The sequence below is a fragment of the Megascapheus bottae genome, chromosome 19 (assembly GCF_031878675.1).
Source record: "Megascapheus bottae isolate mThoBot1 chromosome 19, mThoBot2.hap1, whole genome shotgun sequence".
NCBI classification, from domain to species: Eukaryota; Metazoa; Chordata; class Mammalia; order Rodentia; family Geomyidae; genus Megascapheus; species Megascapheus bottae.
The window spans coordinates 41502982-41529247 of NC_143527.1; the positions used below are offsets into that span (position 1 = coordinate 41502982).

Below are 26266 nucleotides of genomic sequence, written 5' to 3' on the forward strand. Positions count from 1 at the left end.
ATTAAATTTTAGTTCAGATGTTGCCTATCTAGTGACCATGACACTAAAGCAGTTCTTTTTTTATTTTTTTCCTTATATTTTATTGTAATTAATAGCTTACATTATATTCACCAGATAGGAAGTGCATTACTTCACAAACATTGATACCCTTTCTCATGACATGGTCCCCATTTCCCTCCACCCTCCCCCTCTCATCTTGATTTCCCCCTTCCCTATCCAATTTCAAATAACCAATTAAGCATATATAAAATATATCAGAAAACAAGGTGAAATATTGTAACAATATGAGATAACCAAAGGACAGCAAAAGAGATGAGAGATAACAGTACATTAAGGACAACAATCACTCATTATATGGCCTTTGTTTCTATATTCTGGAGGTCCTTACATTTAGCGTCATTCTATATGGCTTTATGTATCTACATTTTGTTCTATTGTAAATCTCTGCTAGGAGAGCCCAAGGTTTCTACTGATTATGACAAATGAGGGAAACAATTGAGCCTATGTTCCTTTGAGTCTGGCTTACTTCACTTAATATGATTTTTTCTAAGTCTTTCCATTTCCTTACAAATAGGGCAATGTCGTTCTTTCTGACAGCAGCATAGAATTCTATTGTGTATAAATCCCACATCTTGTTGATCCACTCATCAACTGAGGGGCATCTGGGTTAGTTCCATATCTTTGCTATGGTAAATAGTGCTGCAATGAATTAGTATGGATTTAGTATTGTTTCTGGATGATTGGGTAAATGCCAAGTAGTGGAATTGCCGGGTCATAGGGGAGCTCTATGTTTAGCCTTTTGAGGCACTGCCACACTGCTTTCCATAGTGGTTGAACGAGTTTGCACTCCCACCAACAGTGTAGTAGTGATCCCTCCTGGCCACATCCCCTCCAGCATCTGTTGTTATTCGTTTTCCTGATCCTGGCCATTCTAACTGGAGTGAGGTGGAATCTTAGAGTTGTTTTGATTTGCATTTCTTTTATAACCAGAGATGTTGAGCATTTCTTCATGTGTCTATAGGCCATTTTTGTTTCTTCTTCAGAGAAGACTCTCTTTAAGTCTTTGGCCCATCTTTTAATGGGATGGTTGTTACTTTGGAGGTTAGTTTTGGGGTGATTCAATTTTTTGAACTGTTGATATATTTTAGATATGAGGCCTTTGTCCGTTGTGTGGTTAGTGAAGATCTTCTCCCACTCTGTAGGCTTTCTATTTAGTTTGCTAGTTATGTCCTTTGCCATACAGAAGTTCTGCAGTTTAATGCAGTCCCACTTATCCAAACTTTCTCTGATTTGTTGTGTTTCTTGGTCCTTATTAAGAAAGTTTCAACCTGTGCCAAGCAGTGTATCTGCTTTTACCTCAAGGTCTTTGATCCATTTGGAGTTAATCCTGGTGTAGGATGACAAAGAAGGATCCAATTTTAGTTGTCTGCAGGTGCTTAACCAGTTCTGCCAGCACCACTTGTTGAAGAGGCTGTCTTGCTTCCATTCTATTTTTTTTGGCTCCCTTATCAAAGATTAGGTGGCCATAGACCTGTGGGTTAATATCTGGGTCCTCAGTTCCGTTCCATTGGTCTTCAGGCCTGTTCTTGTGCTGTTTGGGTCACTATAGCTCTGTAATAGAGTCTAAAGTTTGGTATTGAAATTCCTCCTGCACTGTTCTTTCTGCTAAGAATTGTTTTTGCTATACGGGGTCTTTTATTATTCCATATGAAATTTTGGATTGCCTCTTCTATTTCTTTAAAGAATGACATTGGGATATTGATGGGTATTGTGTTGGATTTGTAGATAGCCCTTGGCAAGATTGCCATTTTCACGATGTTGATTCTTCCAATCCAGGAGCATGGGAGGTTTTTCCATTTCCTCGGTTCAAGCAGTTCCTTTTAAATGAACACTTTCTTCTAAAATCTATCCCTTGGAGCCGGAACATGGCCTAGTGGTAGAGTGCTTGCTTAGCCTGCACAAAGCCCTAGGTTTGATTCCTTGCTACCACATACACAGAAAAAGCCAAAAGTGGTGCTGTGGCTCAAGTGGTAGAGCGCTCGCTTTGAGAAAGCTCAAGGACAGTGCCCAAGCCCTGAGTTCAAGCTCCAGGACTGGCAAAAAAAATCAATAATATAAAATCTCTCCTCTTCGCTTCCTTGAGACCTCAGTATTCTGTGTTTCAAGGGAAGTTGGATATCAGAATGGTGCATTATAAAATCACAGAAGGAAATCTCAATGTAATTAATGTAAGTGCTAAGTTGCTCTATCAGCACACAAAGATGCTACACTTCTCCTTAAACAAGAGAATCATTGTTCTGGGGGTTACACTCAGGGCCTCATGCTTGCTTAGGTGGCTCTGCCACCTGAGGCAAGTCCACCACACACACACACACACACACACACACACACACACCTGTGCCCACACGTGCAGGTTTTAAGGTACTCTTTACAGTATGAGCTCAGCAGGCCTCTACGAAGAACAGCAAACCAAACATTAAAACCATAGGATCAGTGCAGAATCCCATCCATCTGCCCCTCCTCTAGTTCCTTCTGCCTGACTTCAGTCTTGAGACTTACCATTCTGTTGCTATAACCCCAGGGCAGGACAATGTTTTTCCCATTTCCCAAGGTTGATGAAATCTCGCCATTTTGAAGTATAGCTGTCTTCCTAAATGCCTGTCTTCCTAAATGCAGATGCAAAGGTACCATAAGGAATGAATGTGTCCATATATCCCTTGAGCCACAGGCCCACTTCCCATTTTTCTAGTGATTAATTGGAGATAAGAGTCTCACAGCCTTTAGTGCCCAGGCTGGCTTTGAACCTTGATCCTCAGATCTCAGCTTGAGTAGTTAGTATTATAGACGTGAGCCACCACCACACCCTATCAGGGTTTTTTATGATTATATACCAGATCATCTCACCTAATTAAAGTTTATTATTTGGAAAGCTATGATCGAGGTTGCAGTGGCTCATACCTACTCAGGAAGCTGAGACCTGAGGATCCTGGTTTGAAGCCAGCTGGAGCAGGAAAGTTCTGACATTCATCTCCAGTTAAACACAGATACACACACAGACACACATACATACAGAGCCACCAGAGGTGGAGCTGTAGTTCAAGTAGTAAAGTGTCATCCTTGAACGAAAAGGCTCAGGAACAGTTTTTAGGCTCTGAGTTCAAGCCCCTCTACTCTGTCTCTATCTCTGTCTCTGTCTCTCCTCTCTCTCTCTCTCTCTCTCTCTCTCTCTCTCTCTCTCTCTCTCTCTCTCTCTCTCTCTCTTTCTCTCTCTCTCTCTCTCTCTCTCTCTCTCACTCTCTCTCGCTCTCTGTCTCTGTCTCTCTCTCTCTCTCTCTCTCTCTCTCTCTCTCTCTCTCTCTCTCTCTCTCTCTCTCTGTCATACACACACAGCTTTGAGACTGGGGTGTTACTCAGAGAAGGAGTGTTTGTCTCTAGATAGTATGTATGAGTCATTGAATTCCATCCCTAGCAATGCAGAAGGAAAAAAGGGAAGGAAAGCAAAAGGAAAAGAAGAAGAGGGAAGGAAACTATAGGTGTGGACACGAAGTTAGTTTGTAAACTGCAAGAAAACCCCACAGTTCCAAATATCTGGCCAGGAATGAGCAAAACAGAGAAGAGAACCTCCTCTAGCCCCAGTTTTTTGTTGTTGTTTTTTGTTTTGTCAGTCATGGGGCTTGACCTCTGAGCCTGGGCGCTGTCCCTGAGCCCTTCAGCTCAAGGGGTCGTCCTACCCCTGGGCCTGGGAGTTGTTCTTGAGCTCTTCAGCTCAAGACTACCACCCTAGCCTTGGAGCTGCACTATTTCCAGTTTTCTAGTGGTTAATTGGAGATAAGAGTCCCGAACTTTAGAGCCCGGGGTGGCTTTGATGCCTGGGGTGGCTTTGAACGGTCATCCTCACATCTCAGCCTCTTGAGTAATTAGGATTACAGGCATGAGCCACTGCGCCCAGCTTTCTAGCCCCACTTTTAATAACTGCCTTGCCTTTCATTCACTTACATATTATCTTTTTATAAAAGTTTCACTTGCATGGAGGCCAGGAGTTTGGCCTAGTGGTAGAGTGCTTGCCTAGCATGCACAAAGACCCAGGTTCGAGTCCTCGGTACCACATATGTAGCAAAAAGCCAGAAGTGGTGCTGTGGCTCAAGTGGTAGAGCCTTAGCCTTGAGAAAATCCAGGGACAGTGCTCAGGCCCTGAGCCCAAGCCCAGGACTGGCAAAAAAAAAAAAAAAAAAGTTTCACTTGCAGGAAAAGAATTTTTTTTTTTTTTTAGATTCTTGGCTAAGCTGATGTGTAGCTTCTCTCAACCACAAGCAAAGTCAACCAAGCCTCCTGGCTCAGGGAGCCAGGCACTCCATTGGGAAACAGAATAAAAGTGTTCTCTGCTTCCACATTGTTAATGCCAAGAAGGTGTGAGCCAGGCTTGTGCCCTGTGCTGTGGCAATATAGAATATAGTAATGGCACCCCCTGGGAAGGCCTCCCAGAGGCACGGGATCCCAGCAGACACAAGAATGATGTAGGGAGAGGAGCAAGCACTGTGCCTCAAGAGCTTCCCTCATGATCAAACAATACAAATAATGAACAGTTTCTAGTGTTTCAGCTGGTTGGACTAACATTAGTACAAAAAAGGGGAACCCATATGCCACAGAAAGTGGTTTCGCCTGGGTGTCCTGATTTTAGAGTTGTTTTTTAAAAGGATATCTGTGGCATGGGTGCCCCTTTAAGTGATTGGCAAGCTAGCACAGTCCATATGTAGAGAGATGGACTGGGGATTAAAATCATCTCAATTCAGGATTTCCAGCCTAGCTTATTAAAGTAGATTGAACCTTCTTACATTTTGCTCTTGCTTATCAGAAGACGCTTTCCAAGGGAAAAAGTTACAACACACACTGCCCTTATTGGAAAGCCAGCTTTTATTTTGAAAGGGTATAATACACAGTGACAGTTTTATGTGCTCCTATGTGTGTGGGTTCTGGCACTCAGCATTCTCTGCCTGCATTCTTTTACGTGACAAGCCTAGCCTGTCAAACTCAAATGTGAGTGAAGTTCTTGTGGATATTTATAAAATATGAAAAAGAATTGTGTCAGCCAGCGACAGTTCTTTTTATGTCTCTGGCTTAGCCACAGGATGACTTTTAGATGAGGATTGCTGGCAGCCCATCGGTAAACTGGAGAGATTTTTCTGAAGGTACGCTGAGGATATTTTCACTCGTTGCCATAAAAAGATAATACAGAAACGGTGGACAGACAGATGCGATCACTGGCAACTTTGGGTATGTTAATCTGTGTTTTTAGACTCCCCTGAGAAACTGGAGATTAGCCTTATAAATAAAACTACCGTCTGAGGAGCTCGTGGGTATCTTGCTGGGTTTTATGCACTGTGGCCAAACATGCCTTAGAAGCCCGCCCAGAGGAGCGTGGGCTTCTGTCACTTGAGATCTGGACTTACCCCGTCTGCGTCTGTGGATGGATACATTCCTAGCAAAGCGCTTGTGGACGCCAGTTGTATCAACTTTCCCACTAATCGCTTTTAAAATGCAAAACGCTGTGCAGAAAGAACGCAAGGCCAGGCCTAGGCAGCTTCCCAAGCAGCTGCACCCAAAGCCCAAGAATCTCGCCGCAGTCCCGCCCCCCGGTGCTGTCCATCACCAAGCTCGGTGGGCGGCCCCTGGTGCGTTCCACCACGCAAGCCCCGCCCCCCAACGCACGCTGATCCGTAGGCCGCGCCCTTCTCCGGGAGTAGGCCCCGCCTCGGCGCCGGGTTCTGACGTCACCATCTGCGCGGCGCGCCGCAGAAGCAGGAAGCGGGATCAAAACAAAGGAGCGGCGGCCGGGTGTGGACGTGTTTTTCCTGGTCTCCCTTCTGCGTGTTTCCCGGGCGGAGCCGCCGACCCCACGGAGCTGTCCCGCCATGTCCAACATGGAGAAACACTTGTTCAACCTGAAGTTCGCGGCCAAGGAACTGAGCCGGAGTGCCAAAAAATGCGACAAGGAGGAAAAGGCCGAAAAGGCCAAAATTAAAAAGGCCATCCAGAAGGGCAACATGGAAGTGGCGAGGATTCACGCGGAGAACGCCATCCGCCAGAAGAACCAGGCGGTGAATTTCTTGAGAATGAGTGCGCGGGTGGACGCGGTGGCGGCCCGAGTGCAGACGGCGGTGACGATGGGCAAAGTGACCAAGTCGATGGCCGGCGTGGTGAAGTCGATGGACGCGACGCTGAAGACCATGAATTTGGAGAAGATCTCCGCGTTGATGGACAAGTTCGAGCACCAGTTTGAGACGCTGGATGTCCAGACGCAGCAGATGGAAGACACGATGAGCAGCACGACCACGCTGACCACTCCCCAGAACCAGGTGGATCTGCTGCTCCAGGAAATGGCAGACGAGGCGGGCCTGGACCTCAATATGGAGCTGCCGCAAGGCCAGACGGGCTCGGTGGGCACGAGCGTGGCCTCGGCCGAGCAGGATGAGCTCTCCCAGAGACTGGCGCGCCTGCGGGATCAGGTGTGACGGCGCTGGGCTTTCCTTCTGAAATGCTCTCCGGAGATACTCTTGATCCCAGAAGCATGCCGAAACGCCCTGCTTCCTGCCTTCGGGTTTACGGCTCTCCGCATACGTAAAGAAATTCCAGTCTCTCTCCACTCTCCACTGGATTTAAAAGTTCCGTATAGCTTGTGATGATGTGTATTTTTATAGCTGCCTTTTAAAAAAAGAACTAGTTAATTTGCTCTGTAGGAATCTCAAAAATTCGGACAGAACTCGTTCTCACGTATTCAGTTTTCCACTTAGCATTATCAGATTTGAAGTTTTATTTTAATGTGGTTGATACATAGATGTTAACAGGCGGTGCATAAAAATTAAAGGGGAGTGATTACTTATTTTGGTTACAAGACTACGCTTTGTTCACCTGGGGCCATGTGCACATTCTTTTTTCTATCAGGGCTGCAACTGACTATTAATTTATTCTCGTAAATTATACTAAAATTACCATAGGAGATTTTTTTTGTATAATAATCTCTTACTGTTTACATTGTGTAAACTCATGATTATGGAGTTTGTGTAAGTGGAAAAAAATGCCGCTTAGTTTCGTTTCTTATCAGGAAGATTAACTCAGTCCAATTAGCTTTTCTGTTTACTAAATAGTTTTTATGAAGAGTTAGTAAGTTTAAGTTTCCTCTGACAACACTTTATCAGATTTCTGACAGGTGTCAAAAATGTGTGTTAAGCCAAGCCAGGCACAGGTGGTTCACGCCTGTAATCCTAGCTACTCAGGAGGCTGAGATGAGAGGATCAAGGTTCAAAGCCAACCTGGGCACTAAAGAACCAGAGATTCTTATCTCCAATTAACCACTAGAAAACAAGAAGTGGGGCTGTGGCTCTGGGGTAGGGCGGCAGCCTTGAGCGGAAGAGATCAGAGACAACACCAGGGCCCAGGAGTAGGGTGGTAGCCATGAGCTGTAGAGCTCAGGAACAGCACTCAGACTCAGAGTTCAAGCTCAGTGACCCACAAAAAAAGAAAAGAAGTGTGTGTTAATTAGCATGGCAGTTATTTTACACACCTAACATTGCCAAAGAACTGTTGATTCATTGGGGGAAACCCTGTTGACTATATACTTACAGGTTTTGTTTCCATTTTTAACAACCAAAAATAGAAATAAAATTAGAACTGTATTTTAAGTTCTAATTATTTGCATTTATTTTGTCTTAAACCAGCAACTCAGAAATGTAGCTTGGAATGTTTTAACCAGTGCAAAATGGAAATGTACATCCAGCCAGGAAGATGAAAGGGCTTGGGATTGAAGGCAGGGTAGGCTGAAGGCCTGCTGTCCCACCACCCTTCTCCTCCTAAACTGCCACTCCCAGTCTATTCCCTGGCTGAATTTTAAAGCCACCACTTTCTCATAGCCTCAAAACATGGAAAACAGTGACTTTGTTTTACTTGGCAAGTCTAGTAACCTAAGTTAAATATATTTAAAAAGTGGTCTTTTTTTTTTTTTTAATTCCCCACTTTATTTCATTGAAAGTTTTCTCGATAGGAGAATGCCAGTGTTTTAGAAAGTCTTCCAAGCTCTTGAAATATTCATCATTATAATATGCTCTCCCTTCCTAGCTGTTGAGTGTTCTCTTTCTTGGGTGGAGAAGAGGAGTTGAGTATCCATAGGTCTCCCATGAGGGTCTTAGGTTAATTGCCCAGTAGCTTCTCTTCTGTAGGGCCCTATAGCAGGCCACTTGTGGTCACATCCACACAGTTGTGCGGCTGTGAGGACAGCATGTCTTGACCCCTCTTTAATGTGGAAAAACTTGGTTAATAATTTCCAAAGCAGCTCAGAGTTAAATTCTTTAGTAAATGAAAAGCCCTTTTATACTGCTGATATTCCCATCACAATATATTTTGTGAGATGAAACAATGCTGTATATGTTCTAACTTTATTAAAATATGTTCATTTCATAATAAATACATTTCTATGAACATAAATATTTTCAAAAGCACTACAGGCCTATGAATTATTTTCTTCTTTTTGGAATTGATGCAGATTTGAAGTATAAACCACCATGAATTTGCTTTAAAAAAAATCTTAAACTGCATGTTACTAATTAGATACTTAAGGACTAGGAGTGTAGCTTAGTGTGAGGCACTGAGTTGCACCTCTAAAATCACCACCGCCTTAAAAACAACAGGGGAGGTGGGATTAAAAAGTACTTAAGAAACCTGGCACCAATGGCTCATACCTGTAAATCCTAGCTACTTACTAGTCTAGGATCTAGAGGTAAGGATTCCAATTTGAATCAAGCCAGAACAGGAAAAGCTATGAAACTTATCTCCTATTAACCACCAAAAGCTAGAAGTGGAGCTGTGACTCAAGTGGTAGAGCATCAGCCTTGAACAAAAAAAGCTAAGGAACAATGCCCAATCCCAGCGTGCACGCGTGCACACGCACACACACACACACACAATAAAAGAATTCCAGGAAAGTTAGTTCAGACAACATGGTATTCTTAACACTCTCCATCTTGCCATCCACATTCTTCATTCCCATAGCATATTCTTGCATGTTTCTAGAATTCTTTTTCTGTCTTTACTATCATCTTTTCTTCATAGCAACCAATAATTGTATGAGAACAAACTTCCCCAGACTAAAGACATAAAAATTACAAAAGAAGGCGGGGAATTTGGCCTAGTGGTTAAAGTGCTTGCCTAGCATGCATGAAGACCCGGGTTCGATTCCTCGGCACCACATGCATAGAAAAAAGCCAGAAATGGTGCTGAGGCTCAAGTGGTAGAGCTCTAGCCTTGAGAAAGTCCAAGGACAGTGCTCAGGCCCTGAGCTCAAGCCCAGGACTGGAAAAAAAAAAAAATTACAAAAGAACCTATTTCCAGTAGTGAATTTTCTTTTTTTTTTTTTTTTTTGGTTTTTGTTTTGTTTTTTGTTTTTTTTTTAAAGGTAAATATATGTTTTATTTTATTTATTTATTTATTTATTGCCAGTCCTGGGCTTAAGCTCAGGGCCTGAGCACTGTCCTTGGACTTTCTCAAGGCTAGAGCTCTACCACTTGAGCCTCAGCACCACTTCTGGCTTTTTTCTATGTATGTGGTACTGAGGAATCGAACCCGGGTCTTCATGCATGCTAGGCAAGCACTTTAACCACTAGGCCAAACTCCCAGCCCCAGTAGTGAATTTTCTATGCTGCTACTAAAACTGCTTTTGGTCGTTTTGTTGTGGTTACTAGGGTTTGAACTCCAGCGCTCCACTAGCCATGGATTGTACTTTTTTTACTTCAGAGGCACAATTTTTGCTGGTGTGTTAGTTACATACAAAACTTAGGAAGCTGAGGTAGGAAAATCAGGAGTCCTAGGGCAACCTAGCCTATACCTATTATGTCAATAATAAAGCAAGCTGGGTGCTAGTGACTCACACCTGTAACCCTACTACTCAGGAGGCTGAGATCTGAGGATTGTGGTTCAAAGACAACCCTGGGCAGGAAAGTCTATGAAAGACTCATCTATTAGCCACCAGAAAACCAGAAGTGGCTCTGTGGCTCAAGTGGTAAAACTCAGGGACAACACCCAGGCCCAGAGTTCAAGCCCTATAGCTGACAATAATAATAATAATGAGGGACTGGAAATGTGGCCTAGTGCTAGAGTGCTTGCCTAGCATGCAACCATGGGTTCAATTCCTCAGTACCACATACAAAGAAAAAGCCACAAATGGTAGAATGCTAGCTAGCCTTGAGCAAAAGAAGCTCAGAGATAGTGCCCAGGCCCTGAGTTCAAGCCCTTCATAGGGTAATAATAATAATAGTAATAATAATAATAATGCATAATTTCTAAGCTGGGTTTAAAAGTAATGGTGAAAAGTTAGACTGATAAACTTATCTCCTTCATTTTTAGCAGGAATCCAGGTACCTGCTAGTTAGAGCCATACTTTCTGCTGCGTTTAATTTCAAGAAGACCACCTAAGCTTAGCACTGTCTCTAATGACCTTATTGACATAGTAGCTGGGCAGCCAACCAATCACTAAAAGAAGGAACTTGTCTGCAGCACATACAACACCCTTTAGATGTGTTATCTGAAGCCAAAATCTAAAAATCAAGGCAAATCAACGAGATTTATCCCCAGTTAACCAACAAAAAAGGCCAGAAATGGAGCTCAAATTGTCAAGAACCAGCTTTGAGTAAAATAACTGAGCAAGAACAAAAATCTCAGGCTGGTAATGTGGCCTAGTAGTAGAGTGCTTGCCTAGCGTGCACAAAGCCTTCGGTTCAATTCCCTAATACCACATACACAGAAAAAGCCTGAAGTGATGCATGCTATGGCTCCAGTGGTAGAGCACTAGTCTTGAGAAAACTCAAGGACAGTGCCCAGGCCCTGAGTTCAAACCCTAGAACTGGCAGTAATAATGATAATAACAACAGAAGGCCCTGATTCCAAGCTCCAATACTGGCATGTACATACACAGAAAAATAATTTAAGAACTCTGGTGGTGGCAGTGTTACTGTTGTGTTGAGTTTTTTATTTGTTTATTTGTTTTTATTGCCAGTCTAGGGGCATGAACTCAAAACCTGAGCATTGTCCTTGGGCTTTCTCAAAGCTAGTACTCTTACCTTTTGAGCCACACCAATATTTCCAGCTTATTCTGTGTATGTGGTACCAAGGAATCGAACCCAGGGCTTTGTACATGCTGAGGCAAGCACTCTACCACTAAGCCACACTCCTGGCCTGTGTTACTGTTGTTTAAAATCAACTGCTTAGTATTAGCAAACTGCCTGCCTTGTTCCCTCAAGTTCAGTTCTACAACTTATTGGGTGGTCAGATCCACAGGAGGCAGGGCTGTGCAGTCTGTTGGTCTGGATTCTTGGGTCTGGTGTGGTGCTCACACAGTAGGCTCCTGGACTGAGTGCTCTCTGGTGATGGCAGATGGGTAAAACCAGAGCAGTAGGCACGGGCCAAAGCTGTTATAAATACCAATCATTGCCCTTTTGGGTCTGTATAATGTCTATTTTACTCAAATGTGAAGCCAAGCAGGTTCTCAGTGTTGGTTCAAAACAAGTAAAATACAAAGACTTAGAGCAAAATACATCAGGCACTGGGTAGATATGCTTTCTAGAGATCAAAAATACTTTAAAAAATGTTTCTGTGTGAGATTCTGGTAGCTCACACCTCTAATCCTGTCTATTCAAAAAGCTGAGATGAGGATAGCAGTTTGAAACCAGCCTGGGTGGAAAAGTCTACAAGACTCTTATCTTCCAGTTGACCAGGAGAAAGCCGGAAGTAAAACTGCCTCAAGTAGTAGAGCATTAGTCTTGAGAGAAAAAGTGAAGGGAGGGGGACATAAAGAAATACTCATTACCTGACTTGTGAAAGGGTAACCCCTCTGGACATCACCTCTGTAATCACAATTTTTACAAAACTAATTAAAGAAAAAGCTAAGGGAGAGTGAGTGGCCTTGAGTTCAATCCCTCTGACCAACACACACACACACACACACAGCTTCTGCCCTTAGATGCCATGTGACACAGTCAGATACACAGGATATGCAGGTTAAAAAATTTTAACTGAACACTCAAGAGTAGCACAAGCCAGGCATGGCGCTATATACCTGTACTCCTGTCTTCTTCAGACGATGGTTTGAGCCTGGAAGTTCCAGGCTGGCCTGGGCAACAGGGCAGGATCTCAACTAGAAAAGGATGATGTCAGTGCTGGCTTGCCAGACTTTTGGCTGATGGCACCCTTCTGCGGAAGTATATCTTGCCTTGTGGAAACAACTCTTTATTTTCATGTTTACCATAGGGATTCCAGTGCACTCACTATGGAGTCACAGTGGAGCTTGAAGAGATGTAAATGTGTGACAATTTAGGAGACCCATCCAGAATCTTTCCATCCAAGAGGGAGAGGTACTGGAAGCCCTTATTCCTCAGGAGATGTGTCCCCCTGCCTTGTTGCAGAGGCCCAGAAGTATTGGGCAACCAAGCACTCTTGGACTGGAATCCATCCAAGACCTGGATTTTCAGCATCACAGGGAAAGAGGGCTCCAGCAGGTACTGCAATGACCAAACAATTTCGTGTACAAACCAAGGCATAGACATCAAAAACATTGACTGGTGAAGTATTCCTCCGTGGTCAGGAAGATTGAGCACCTAATTTGCAAGACTACTTTAGGTCTGGCAGATTGGGCATCTAGTTTGCAAGATACCTGGAGTCTTGGAGCTTTGGAGACAGAGTTTTGGGAGATTGAGAATCTAGTTGGCAAGGCATCTCCAGGTTCCAGTTGTGCAAGTACTCTCCAGTGGGGGTGTTAAGCATAACAGGAGTGCACAAGAAACCTCTAATAAGAGAGTTGGGTGCATAGGCTTAGGGAGCTTGCGCATATAGCTTGCAGTACCAGACAAGGAACCTCCAGTAACAGGGGCCGAGTACAGAACAGCACAGGAAATCTCCAGTGGGGATAGGTGAGTACAAGAGGTTTCCAATAAGGGGGAATTGAGTGCATCAGAAAACTTGGGGGCACAGAAACTTGCTGAAAATGGAAATCAAATTTTAAGTCTAGTAAAACAAAGGCAGAGCTAATGAGGCTCCTGTGAACATTCCCGTTAGCCCATTGGGGAGGGAAATGTTAAACTCACCATGATACTATAACGTTCTCTGTCATTGTCTTTCTTAATATTCTGTTCTTAGAAGAGGTCTGTTTGTTGTTGGCATCTTTATGATTGATACTGTGCCATTCATGTGTTTGTTTGTTTGTTTTTGTGGGTCATGGGGCTTGAACTCGGCCAGGGTGCTGTTCCTGAGCTCTTCAGCTCAAGCCTACCACCCTACCCCTTGAGCCACAGCCCCACTCCACTTCCCCTTTTGGCTAGTGGTTAATTGGAGGTAAAAGTCTCACGTGCTTTAATGCCCGGTCTGGCTTTGAACCTGGATCCTCAGATCTCAGCCTCCTCAGTAGGTAGTATTACAGGTGTGAGCCACCAGCTCCCAGCTTCATGAGACCCTTCCCTCCAATGAACCAGTAAAAAGCTGGAAATGAAGTTGTAGCTCAAGTTATAGAATACCAGCAAAATAGCTAAATAAGAACAAAAGCCCCTGGGCCGGGAGTTTGGCCTAGTGGTAGAGTGCTTGCCTAGCATGCACAAAGACCCGGGTTCGATTCCTCCGTACCCCACATACATAGCAAAAAGCCAGAAGTGGTGCTGAGGCGCAAGTGGTAGAGTGCTAGCCTTGAGAAAGTCCAAGGACAGTGCTCAAGCCCTGAGCTCAAGCCCAGGACTGGCACAAAAAAAAAAAAAAGAACAAAAGCCCCATCTAGGCAAGGTGGCTCACACCTGTAATCCTAGCTACTCAGGAGGCTGAGATCTGAGGATCAGGTTCAAAGCCAGCCCCGGGCACTAAAGTCCTGGGGACTCTTATTTCCAATTAACCACCAGAAAAACAGGAAGTGGCGCTGTGGCTCAAGATATAAGGTGGGAGCCTTGAATTGATGAGCTCAAGGGCAACGCCCAGTCCGGAGGTAGTGTGGTAGCCTTGAGCTGAAGAGCTCAGGGACAGCACCCAGACCCAGAGTTCAAGTCCCACAGCCAACAGAAATAAAAATAAAAAACAAGTCCCTGAGTTCAAGTCCTAATACTGGCACAAAAAAAAAAATCACTTAAGAACTGGAATTGTGGCTCAAATGGGTCCAGCATCTAACTAGCAAGTGTGAGGCCCTGAGTTCAAAAGAAGTGATTTAAAATATAGTATAAAAAACATTTAAGGGCCGGGAGTTTGGCCTAGTGGTTAAAGTGCTTGCCTAGCATGCATGAAGACCTGGGTTCGATTCCTCGGTACCACATACATAGAAAAAAGCCGGAAGTGGTGCTGGGGCTCAAGTGGTAGAGCTCTAGCCTTGAGAAAGTCCAAGGACAGTGCTCAGGCCCTGAGCTCAAGCCCAGGACTGGCAAAAAAAACAACAACAAAAAAACCATTTAATTGGATTTTCCTCAACTTCACTGGTGTAGTTACAACAGCATTACACAGACTCTTTTCATTTTTCTGACTGACTTTGGCCATCACCCGTAGCCAGCTCCCAGACCATAATGAGCTATGGAGAACTCAAAAGAACAAGTTTCGAGTTGTTCTAGCAGGCAGACAAACAACTGAAGAAATATGGTTATTGGGAGAGGTAAATGGTTGTTCGTGCTTTTTCTTGTGTGTGTGTGTGTGTGTGTGTGTGTGTGTGTGTGTGTGTGTGTTTGCTGGACCAAACAGGCATGTGAATAAAAAACATTTCTGCAGACACAGATATCCTCAACTGTACCAAGAAATAATGAAAAGGTTAAAACAAGATAACTCTGTAACTACTTTTTTTTTGCGCAGTAATGGGGCTTGAACTCTGGTCCTGGGCGTTGTCCCTAAGTTCTTCAGCTCAGGGCTACCACTCTGCCATTTTGAACCCCAGCGCCACTTCCAGTTTTCTGGTGACTAATTGGAGATAAGCATCTCACCTACTATCATGCTTGGGCTGAGTTTGAACTGTGATCCTCTGATCTCAGCTTTCTGAGTGGGTAGGATTACATACGTGAGCCACCAGCACCAGGCTTTAACTACTTTTCTACAGAGGGTTTTTCTACACTTACAATTTGCTACAGTTTTGTGACTCTGATACAGAGATTTTGCCCAAGATATTCATAAGATTTGCTTGATTTTTTTTGTCGTCGTTGGGTTGGTTGTTGGTTGGGTTTTTTTGTTCATTTGTTTTTTATATTTGTTTATTTATTTCTGTCTTTTTTTTTTTTTTGCCAGTTGTGGGCTTGAGCTCAGGGCCTGAGCACTGTCCTTGGACTTTCTCAAGGCTAGATAGAGCTCTACCACTTGAGCCTCAGCACCATTTCTGGCTTTTTTCTATGTGTGTGGTACCAAGGAATCGAACCCAGGTCTTTGTGCATGCTAGGCAAGCACTCTGCCACTAGGCCAAACTCCCTGCCTATTTATTTATTTATTTATTTGCAGTTACGAGGGGCTTGGATTCAGGGCTTGAGCACTCTCTTAGCTTTTTGACTCTTGGCTGGCACTCTACTACTTGACCCATACCGCCACTTCTAGCTTTTTGTTGGTTAATTGAAGACAAGAGTCTTGGATTTGTGTGGCCAGCCTCCTTTCAAACTGCACTCTTCAGATCTCAGCCTCCTGAGTAGCTAAGTTATAAGCAGGGGTTACTGGTAGCAAGCTTGCTTAATTCTTCTGAATAGCATGTGGCAGCATATTTAAGAATAGTGTTGTAACCCTTTAAAAATGTATTTCATGTGCCCAAGTTCTGTATATGACCTAAAAGATCCTCTTAAAATTCATCTCTATGCAGTTAATCCTAGGAGCCCCAATTTGAAGAAGTACATGCACCAAATCAGAATTGGATGGGACCTAGAATGCCAAGAGAGCTGGAGCAGGGGAGGGACTTAATACCTTGGCCACCTGACCTTTGCCTTTGTCCTTGGCATATCTGAGCCATGCATCATTAATAGCATCAGAAAGGTTCCCACCTCCCTCCTACTACTTCCTCTGGAAGGCAATCTTTAATTACATCTCTCAGGAACCTCAGATGTACTTTTTGTTGCCATATTTCATTCTTCCTACTTGCATACTTATTATCCTCTGAACAAATTCACCCACCTACCTCTGCCTCTCCTATGCTCATCCTAGTTTAGATTGATTACTTCCTGAACTCCATAGCCACAATTTCTGGCGGGAGGGGCTTCCTCTCTGAGTCACATGCTCATAGGACAGAACATGTCTGAATCATGCAACTGTGTGGGCCACAGTCCAATCTCTGTCCTCTCCAGAGCTGACATTTTTCCATTTTATCATAGACTCCAAAGTCTCTTTGCTCTGTTCTTGAGGATTGAGAACTTAGAATAAGCCACATGCTGGTAGGCCACATCTGTAATCCTAGCTGCTCAGGAGACAGAGATCTAAGAATGGTGACTCAAAGCCACCTTAGAAGGAAAGCCCAAGAAAGTCTCGCCTCCAGTTTACTGCCAAAAAAACAGAACTGGAATTTCAGCTTAAGTGGTTTAAGTGGGAGAATACTAGCCTTGAACAAAAAGCCAGGGACGGTGGCTCATACCTGTAATCCTAGCAACTTAGGACTTGAGCTTCTTTTGCTCGAGGCTAACGTGGCACCACTTCCAGCCTTTTCTGTTTATGTGGTACTGAAGAATCAAACCCAGGGCTTCTTCATACATGCTAAGCAAGTACTCTACCACTAAGCCACATTCCCAGCCCCAATAATAATAATTTAAATAAATGCCTACCACGTTCTTCCTTCCTTCTCTCCTCCTCCTCCTCCCCCTCCTCCTTTTTCTTCTCATCCTTTTCTTCCTCCTTCTTTTTGGCAATAGTACACTTTGAATTCAAGACCTGGAACTTGCAAGGTAGAAGCTTACCACTTGAACCACACACCCGCTCGCTCGCTCTCTCTTTTGTGCCAGTACAGGGGCTTGAACTCAAAGCTTAAGCATTGTCCTTTAGCTTTTTCTCTCAAAGCTAGCACTCTACCAGCTTTTGGTGATTCATTGGAGATAAGAATCTCACAGCTGGGGCCAGGAGTTTGGCCTAGTGGTTAAAAGTGCTTGCCTAGCATGCATGAAGACCCAGGTTCGATTCCTCGGTACGACATACATAGAAAAAGCCGGAAGTGGTGCTGAGGCTTAAGTGGTAGAGCTCTAGCCTTGAGAAAGTCCAAGGACAGTGCTCAGGCCCTGAACCCAAGCCCAGGACTGGCAAAAAAAAAAAAAAAAAAGAATCTCACAGCCTTTTCTGCCAGGGCTGGATTTGATCCATGATCCTCAAACCTCAGCCTCTTGAGCAGCTAGGAATACAGGTGTGAGCCATCAGTACCTGGTCTGCATTGGTTATCTTATAGACTTTATGCCTAGGCCAGCCTGGACTCTGATCCTATTTCTGCTTCTGTGTGTTGCTAGGGATAGGAATCTCACACCAGTGTACCAGCCATCATGTTTCCCTTCTGTCTGGAATGGCAGAATGGGCGCCTTCACCTAACCATCGATTGAGATGGCTTTAAAGGAACTCTGTGCTCACTCTGATCTGCTTCCCAGGGAGCTAGATTACAAGCTTGAGCCGTTGGATCCTAACTTCTTCCTTTTAAATTTATATTGCAAAATCTTCTACGGTTTCCAAGTATCTGCTACCCTGAACCTTACAGGACAGACAAGAAGGAACAAAGCAGAGGAAAACATGCAAAGCCAAACCAAATGCAGGTTTTGCTTTGTGTTAGAATGCTATGTCCTCTGTACAAGTCCACACTCCGGGGGAGAGCAGGAGTTAACTCTGGTCCCTGGCCTGTGCCTATCCCCATTATGGTACCTCAACCCCAGGAGAGGGTGAGCAGAGACAGCTCTAAACACATCTGCCTTCCTTTGCAGCTTTCTGGAGAGAATCGACAGCGTCAGCCTGGTGGATTATACACCCACAGACCAGGTACGTGAGTGCACACTCACCACCACCATCCCAAAGCTTCTCGAACTGACTTGCAAGGCCACAAAGGGATTACGTAATCTGAAAAGAGAAAATCCAGTGGCTCACAACTGTAAAATTCTAGCTGCTCAGGAGACTGAGATCTGAGGATCAAGGATTGTTCAATTAACCACCAAAAGACTGGAAGTGGAGTGGTGGCTAAGATGGTAGAGAACCAACCTTGAGCAAAAATAACTTAAGGGACAATGCCCAGACTCAGAGTTCAAGCCCTAGACACACACACACACACACACACACACACACACACACACACACACACACACACACACAAAATGAAAGGAGAAAACATTCCCCTAAATAACTACTGCTTGTGCCTCTCTGGGATGCTCTTACCTACTTGTGACAGTAGTTATACCAAACCCTGAGCCCTGTTCTCTGACGTGGTGCTCTAGCTCCTTGTAGAACTCCAGCCTGTCAGAGCAGAAGAGCATCAGGTGACTGGGCCTCCTGAGCAACAAAGCCAGGCCCCAGCCCCTCTTAAACTGGACCCCACCCACCTCATGCACTGGGTCTGTTTTGCTTAGAGCCCTAGGACTGGTCTTGCCCTCAGGCATTCTCAAGATGAGAGTATCTCCCTGGGATTGAAAAAGAAACTGTGTGTAAATTTCAAATACCACAAAGGGACTTTTCTTTCTCCTCTTGCCTTCAGCTATCTTTAGAGACTGGAGTTGAGCCCTTGGGGGAGCTCAATTCAGAGCCCTATGTGCTAGAGAAAGCTAGGAAACCTCAAGGAAAATAAGAGGGTCTTTCTTCAAAGTGACTCTCCAAATTCCCTTAGCATTTTCCTCCCCTGAGGTCAGGTCTTCTTGGCCTCCGGGGGAGGTCTGAGGTTCTCCCTCCCTCCCTCCCTCCCTCCCTCCCTCCCTCCCTCTCTCTCTCTCTCTCTCTCTCTCTCTCTCTCTCTCTCTCTCTCTCTCTCTCTCTCTCTCTCTCTCTCTCTCCCCCTGCTCAAAAAATAAGTAATCTGACAGGGCTGGAAATGTGGCTTAGTGGTAGAGAGCTTGCTTTGAGTAAAAAAAGCTCAGGGACCGTGCCCAGGCCCTGAGTTCAAGCCCCAGGACTGGTATAATAATATTAATAATAATAATAATAGATTATCTGACAGTTCAGACAGGGCCTCCTATTCCTCATAACCTGTCCTGGCTGTTCTAAACACGTCTCATTCTGCTGAAATAGCAAGACCTTCTCTGACCTTCCAAAATAAGTACAGTTTGGCAGTAAGAAAACAACGCTGTTATCTTTGAGGGGTGTCAGAGGTGTCAACTTTGTGACCGTTTTCAGCTTTCTAGTCCTTCTCTGTGACCTCCAGAATAAACAGACATGTTCTCTGGGCACTAAGCACTGGCTTTGGTTGTCAGGCGCACAGGAGTCAACAAGATGCAAGTGTGTGTGTGTGTGTGTGTGTGTGTGTGTGTGTGTGTGTGTGTGTGTGTGTGTGTGTGGACTGAGGCTTAAACCCAGGGCTTTAGCACGGTCCTTAGGGTTTTTTTTGTTTTTTTTTTTGCCCAAGACTAGAACTCTGTCACTTGAGCCACTCGTCGCTGTAGCTTTCTGATGGTTAATTGGAAATAAGAGTCCCATGGACTTTCCTGCCTGGACTGCCTTTAAAACTCAGATCTCAGCCTCCTGACTAGCTAGGATTACAGGTGTGAGCCACCAGTGGCCAACAGTTAAGTCATTCTTTAAGGATGAACAGATACATTAATTGTAGAGAGGCATTCCTGGAGAATAAAACAGATTTTGTCTGACTTTTTAGTTGTTACTGTTTTATGTTGTTCCTTATAGTAGAAGTGTCCTGTGAAATGTTCAGTTACTGTAGTTAAGCCAAGGCTCTGTTTGTTTGTGTCTTCCGGCCTCCAGGACCTCCTTAGATGCAGAGTGCTGACATCAGGAATTTTTGAGACCCGATTCCAGGTGGATAAAGTGAACTTCCAGTGAGTATGCAGTTAACAGCATGGCTGTGACAGGGGTGCTAGTGAGAGCCAGCCGGGATTGGGGTGGGGGTGTTGTGGAGTGGGAAGCTCCACCCTTTTTGCTGAGGGTAGCTTGCTCTCAAGTGGACAGGAAAGCCTAAAAGGAAAATTCTTTCTCTAGGCATAGGTTCTCTTGGCCCTTATTATTAAGTTTGGAGTTTGAGAGATGAAAACAGCAAGGTCTTTTTTATTGAACTCAGAGCCTCCCTTCCTCGCTTGGCTTCCCCCACACACAAGGTTGGCATTCTACCACTTGAGCCTCACACCACTTCTGGCTTGCCTTTCTTTTTTTTCCTTGTTAGTTGGAGACAAAAGGCTTGCAGAGTTTTGCCAGGCAAGTAACAGCTTCTTGTCTCCAGCAGGATCCTCAGGCTGTCCACACACAGCCCCCGATGAGCTTATTTTCTTTCATTTCCTTCCGTATGACAAAAAGTCAATTCTCCCTCCCCCAAAATTTTTGTTCCCTTCAGCACTAGACCAGGACTCCAGTCCCTGCTGGCTACCAACCCTGACCAAATCAGCAGGGGCTGGCTTCTTTCCCTCTTCTACTTTACCCATCCCAAGCCTAGCGATCACAAAATGAAGCTTTCCAAAGCACACCTCGTATCCTGTTATTCGTGTAGAAAAAGGATCAAGGTCTCATTGCTGATCCTTATTTAAAAACAAAACTTAGCCTTTCCCAGATGACCCAGGCATCTCCCCTCTACCTTCCACCTGCCTCACTAGGTCAGTGTTCTGTGTGGTCCAGCAGTCTTTCAGTGCACAGGTGAGGGCACCATTTCTAGGCCTCCCGAGAGCCCAGCATAATGCTACCATGAGGGTGAATGGCCTGGATAAAACCATGTCAAGTTCCTATTTGTCATGAGACCCGCACAGTGAGCCACCAAGCTGGAATGGAACTGGTGCTGTCCATATCATGATGTGAACTAGGGGATCATTCACAGTGAAGTTTTACACAGAAGTAGCGTTTGAGATTTACTGTTGTTGATGATGACGAAGGCTCTGTGTGCATGCGTGTGTATGCATGTGCACACGCAAGCACGTGTGTGCGCACACATTTACTGCTACTGGAGCTTGAATTCAGGGCCTGGGTGCTGGCCCTTAGCTTTCTCACTCAAGGCTGCCACTCTACCACTTGATCCACAGCTCCACTTGTGACTTTCCATGCTTAATTGGAGATGAAAGTCTCACCAACTTTTCTGATTCTCAAATCTTAGTCTCCTGAGTATCTGGGATGGAACCACTGTACCTGACAAGAAGGAGTTGTTGTTTCAAAATGCACTTTTCCATAGCTGGGGAGGCCTTGCATGGGCTAATGCCAAACATAGCTTATAATCTGTGGCGATGCTGTGTAGTCCTGAAGCATGTGTTGTTGTCAAGTTTAGAGAAGAGAGATCTGAGAGAGACAGCCTCCTAGAATTGGGACAGGTGGAAACAAAAATCTACAGGGAAGCCTATCTCACATAAAGGGTGTACTGAGTAGACAGACCAGTAGACGATAAGCCAGGCCTGCTGAAGTGCAAGGTGTGGCAGGAGAACCAGGGGAGGCACACAGAATGGGGAGAGCTTGGGGATGGGCAGAGTGGTTGAGAGTGAATTGTCAGTGTGGCTCATGGCATTTCATCTCTGAGGAGAGCATTTGATCCGCTAGCAGAGGGGCTGTGATATAGCAAGATGAGGAAGGAGGGACTCTCGCTATCCAGAAAGCAAGATAGTGGCTTGAGATCTGGGACAAGTCACCAGGACAGCTCTTGTGGTAGACTTGACATGTGCTAAGAGAGACCTAGATGTCTGCATACAACATGTAAGCTAGAAGAAACCGCTACATTTATTAAACAACTAGTGTGTGTTACACCAGACACTGAGCCAGCTGCCCTCTTCCTGATCCATAGCCCCTGCAGCCACGTTGTGGGTAAGAAGGGAGGTTGAGTTTCCTAACTGAAAGCCTGAGATCATACAGGCCTGATAGTTCCCAGCTGACAGGATGTGCAGCCAAACATTTTGATAGCAGAAGAGAAAAATGGCGCTCTTCCCGAGCATGAGTGGCTCACATCTGGCTGTTTAGGAGGCTGAGATCTGAGGTTCAAAGCCAGCCTGAACAGCCAGCTGAAAATGGAGCAAATGGTTCAAGTGATAGACTGCCAACCTTGAGCATAAACGCTCAGGGACAAGATCCAGGCCCTTGAGATCAAGGGCCAGGACTGGCGCACACACACACACACACACACACACACACACACTGGCACCCTTGCTCCCCAGAATAACTAGTGTTCTTTTGTTCTTCCACAGCATGTTCGATGTTGGTGGCCAGAGGGACGAGAGAAGAAAATGGATTCAGTGCTTCAATGGTGATTGTCCCACTGTCAAGGCAGGCTAAGGACACTGTGCACTGATGCACCACTACCCTGCATCTACTTTGGAGTCAGATGCTCTCTGGTGTAACGAGAGGAGTGTAGCGTTTGATAGATTTGATGGCTTGTGCTCTTCCTTTAAATGGGGCTCTCATAAGTACAGCACTTAAGCATCCCCAACTTACATCCATCTTTGCGGTAGGCCAAAGCGGTGTAGAGCAGCAGTCAGTTATACACAGCTGTGACCAAGTCACTCTTACATCACTGAGGGAAGTGACCAAGTCCTGGATCTAAATAGCTGTTGGGTTTGTCCTCAGCACTAACCCAACAGTGACTGCCATTGTCCAGCTACAGTGCTTCCCTCTTTGTCTCCTCCTCCCCCCCCAGATGTCACTGCAATCATTTACGTAGCCGCCTGCAGCAGCTACAACATGGTCATCCGGGAAGACAACAACACCAACAGACTGAGAGAATCGCTGGACCTTTTTGAAAGCATCTGGAACAACAGGTTATAAAAAACAATAAGTCCAGACTCCTCAGTGGGTCACAAGTCTACTTTTAGTCCAAATACATTCAGCTGGATGCCAGTGGCTTACACTTATAATCCTAGCTACACAGGAGGCTGAGATCTGAGGATCATTTTTCAAAGTCAGCCCATTTAAAGGAGTCTATGTTGGGGCCGGGAGCATAGCCTAGTGGTAGAGTGCTTGCCTACCATGCGAAAAGCCCTGGGTTCAATCCCTCAGTACAACAAACACAGAAAAAAGCCAGAAGTGGTAGTGTGGCTCAAGTAGTAGAGCACTAGCCTGGAGCAAAAAGGGTCCAAAGACAGTAACCAGGCCCTGAGTTCAAGCTCCAGGACTGACAAAAAAAAAAAAAAAAGAGTCTGTGAGACACTCACCTCCAATAAATACCTTCTGCTGTAAGCAGAAGAGGAGCTATGGTAAATCGCTAGCCTTAGGCATAAAAGCCCATGGACACTGAATAACAACTTAATAATAATAATAGAATTACATATTATATATATATATTTATTTATTTAAAATGTTCAGGCTGGGAGTTGGGCCTAGTGGTAGAGTGCTTGCCTAGCATTCACAAAGACCCGGGTTCGATTCCTCGGTACCACATACATAGAAAAAAAAGTCACAAGTGGTGCTGTGGCTCAAGTGGTAGAGCTCTAGCCTTGAGAAAACCCAAGGACAGTGCTCAGGCCCTGAGACCAAGCCCAGGACTGGCAAAAAAAATTAGTAAATAAATAAAATGCTCAGAGACAGTTCCCAGGCCCTGAGTTCAAGCCCTAAGATGTGCGCGCACACATCACACACACATTCAGAGGGATAGGAAGGTGTGCAGTTCAAGTGGAAGCATACCTGCTTAACAGGTGCATAACTCTGAGTTTGAAACTGAGTAAAAATATAAAGTAAAATAGGAAATAGAGTCAGAGCTCAAGTAATAGAACACCAGCTGCAGACAGAAAAACTAGAGCAAGAGCACAGGTTCCTGAGTTCAAGCCTCAGTGCTGGCAAAAATTAATTCAACTCACAGTGTTGCAGATCTGCTTTTTAAAAAAATATTTTTTGAATTGAATATGCTGAAACACCTGTACTCCTAACACTCTCAAGTGAGGCAAAGGAATCACAAATTCAAGCCTTTCTCTACCTAGAGCACTCCACAAGCTCAGTCCCTTGAACTACAGCCAGTTTTTCCCCTTTGACTAAGTGACATTAAGTGTTTGAGATACTTTTCAAAACACAGTATGTGCTAGCATATGTGAAATCTGTGTGTCCATTTTTTTCTTTCTAGGTGGTTACGGACCATATCTATTATCTTGTTCTTGAACAAACAAGATATGCTGGCAGAAAAAGTCTTGGCGGGAAAGTCAAAAATTGAAGACTATTTCCCGGAGTATGCAAACTATACTGTTCCTGAAGATGGTAAGATTTCAAAACCCAGGTCACACAATTGAATAGGTTGTTGTTTTTGTCAGTAGTCCTGTTACTGTCATTCTACGAATTTAGGTCAGTACTCTCTTCTGTGACTCCATCTGTGAGTATTTAGGGGAACAGATAGTGTCTCAGCTTTCAGATCTTTAATTTTGGAGTGAGTTCTCTGGAGGATTGGGACCCAAATCTAAGCTCAAACCTCACTTACGTTTCCTATATACCTTATTCATACACACAGCCTGAGGGAAATTTACACATTATTTTTAAAGTGCCTATGCCTTTTGTGTTTGCTTTGTGCTCCTCCTGGGGCTTGAACTTATAGCCTGTGCACTATCCCCTAGCTTTTCTACTCAAGGCTTGCACTCTACCGCTTGAGCCAGAGCTCTATGTTTTGCTTTGGTGGAGGGGGAAGAGGGGTTAGTTTATAGGAAATAAGAGTCTCATGGACTCATAAGCCCAAGCTTGCTCTGAACTTTGGTCCTCAAATCTCAGCCTCTGAGTAGCCAGGATTACAGGTGTGAGCCACAGTACCAAGCTCACAGATCCTCTCTGTCATAAAATGTCAACAGCTTGTGTCATTACCAGATAGCCTTGGCCCCAGTGGGTTCGTGCTCATGTGCAAGCCCTGTCTACAGTCAGCCACACCTGGAGCTCTGGGTAATAACATGTGCTGAGACTCAGGCAGAGCAGGACTGAGTCCTAGTCTCAGGATACTCTCACCACACGGTGGCTTCTGTCACAAAGCCAAGAGTGGCACCACTGTCTTCCCAGCAAGCTGAACCCAACCCTCTCCCCAGAACCAACTCCTACCTCCACACCATGGCCAGGCAGAAGCTATGTTCTGTGGCACCACTCAAACATCCCCTTCCCCAGCCTTTGCCCTGAGAAACTTTTCCAGAACATTCTCTGAACTTGTGTCACTGCTGTCCTTCTGAAACATAAGCATACCCCACTTATGCTCGCCCCAGCAGCTTCTGAGGCTGATCTGCCTGGCCAGGGAATGTCAGAGAGTAGCTGAAGGAACCCAAGTTGCTGGCCACCTGGCAAGGCCCAGTGGCTGAGGCCCACATGGGTACCATGTGTCACTTCTCTTTGTGCCTCCTGGCACACCCACCTCTCCCTAGAATTGTTGGCAACTGTGGTTAACCTTGACCATCCAACTCCATGATTCTCAGTTCTGACTTAGCAATCAAGCATGGACAGGACTTACTGTGACTGCAGAATGGAGGGGTACAGGGCCATAGGCCATATGGTTGTATTCGCCTCACATCTACACAATGCAGATGGACCTAGAACAGCCAAAGACATGTCAATGTTGCCTGCAGATAAAAGGGGAGCTGTGAGCAGGGGTTGCAGAAGGCCCCAGGGGACACTTCAGAAGTGTTGGGTGCATCATGATTTTGAGTATAGTGATGATTTCAAACATCCTATGTCAAACTGCATCAAATTATACAGTTTAGCATAAGTTGTCCCTCAGTGAAGGCAATCCCCAGTTCTCACTCAGGTCTCTGGGAAGAGAAAACTTTGCAAGCCCCTAACTCCTCCCCCACCCCAGAAATTCCAGCACATAACTTGGGCTGACAGCCTGAGTGGTCTGCTGCTATTCACTTTCTCTGGCACCAAAGGCCTGAGCCTGTGTGGAAAAGGGTTAGTCCTAAATGCAGTTGACAAAGGGTGGACATCAGAAAAATCACAGCCTGCGGTGATCACGGGAAACCAGGAGGCCGACAGCCTTGTTAGCTCCATAGGTGAAGCCAACCACAATATGGATCCACATTCAATAGGAGGCTTTCATTTTCCTTGAGCAGAAGTTACCACTTGGGTAGCTGTGACAGAATGCTGGGTAATTTATACACAACAGAGGTTTTACTTTCAGTTATAAAGCTAAGAAGTCCAAAAGCAAGGCACCAGCATTTTTTTTTTTTTTTGCCAGTCCTGGGCTTGAGCTCACGGCCTGAGCACTATCCTTGGACTTTTT

At 44.9% G+C, this 26266-nt stretch overlaps 2 protein-coding genes across 3 annotated transcripts in view; both read left to right on the forward strand.

The window, feature by feature from the left end:
- Positions 1–26266, forward strand: part of Gnal (G protein subunit alpha L) — a 128248-nt gene that overhangs the window by 96372 nt on the left and 5610 nt on the right. For both annotated transcript variants that reach the window (XM_090353419.1, XM_090353420.1), the window contains 5 exons: positions 17910–17964; positions 19882–19955; positions 22284–22342; positions 22733–22853; positions 24149–24279. In XM_090353419.1, coding sequence (XP_090209545.1) covers positions 17910–17964; positions 19882–19955; positions 22284–22342; positions 22733–22853; positions 24149–24279 — 440 coding nt within the window. The remainder of the gene's footprint in view (positions 1–17909; positions 17965–19881; positions 19956–22283; positions 22343–22732; positions 22854–24148; positions 24280–26266) is intronic.
- On the forward strand, positions 5796–8489 carry Chmp1b (charged multivesicular body protein 1B). Its single transcript, XM_090353422.1, has one exon. The coding sequence runs from the start codon at positions 5910–5912 to the stop codon at positions 6507–6509; it is 600 nt and encodes a 199-aa protein (XP_090209548.1). The 5' UTR covers positions 5796–5909; the 3' UTR covers positions 6510–8489.

Excerpts from the sequence above, each read along its gene's own strand:
- Chmp1b (XM_090353422.1), top strand. The coding sequence starts at position 5,910 with ATGTCCAACATGGAGAAACACTTGTTCAACCTGAAGTTCGCGGCCAAG.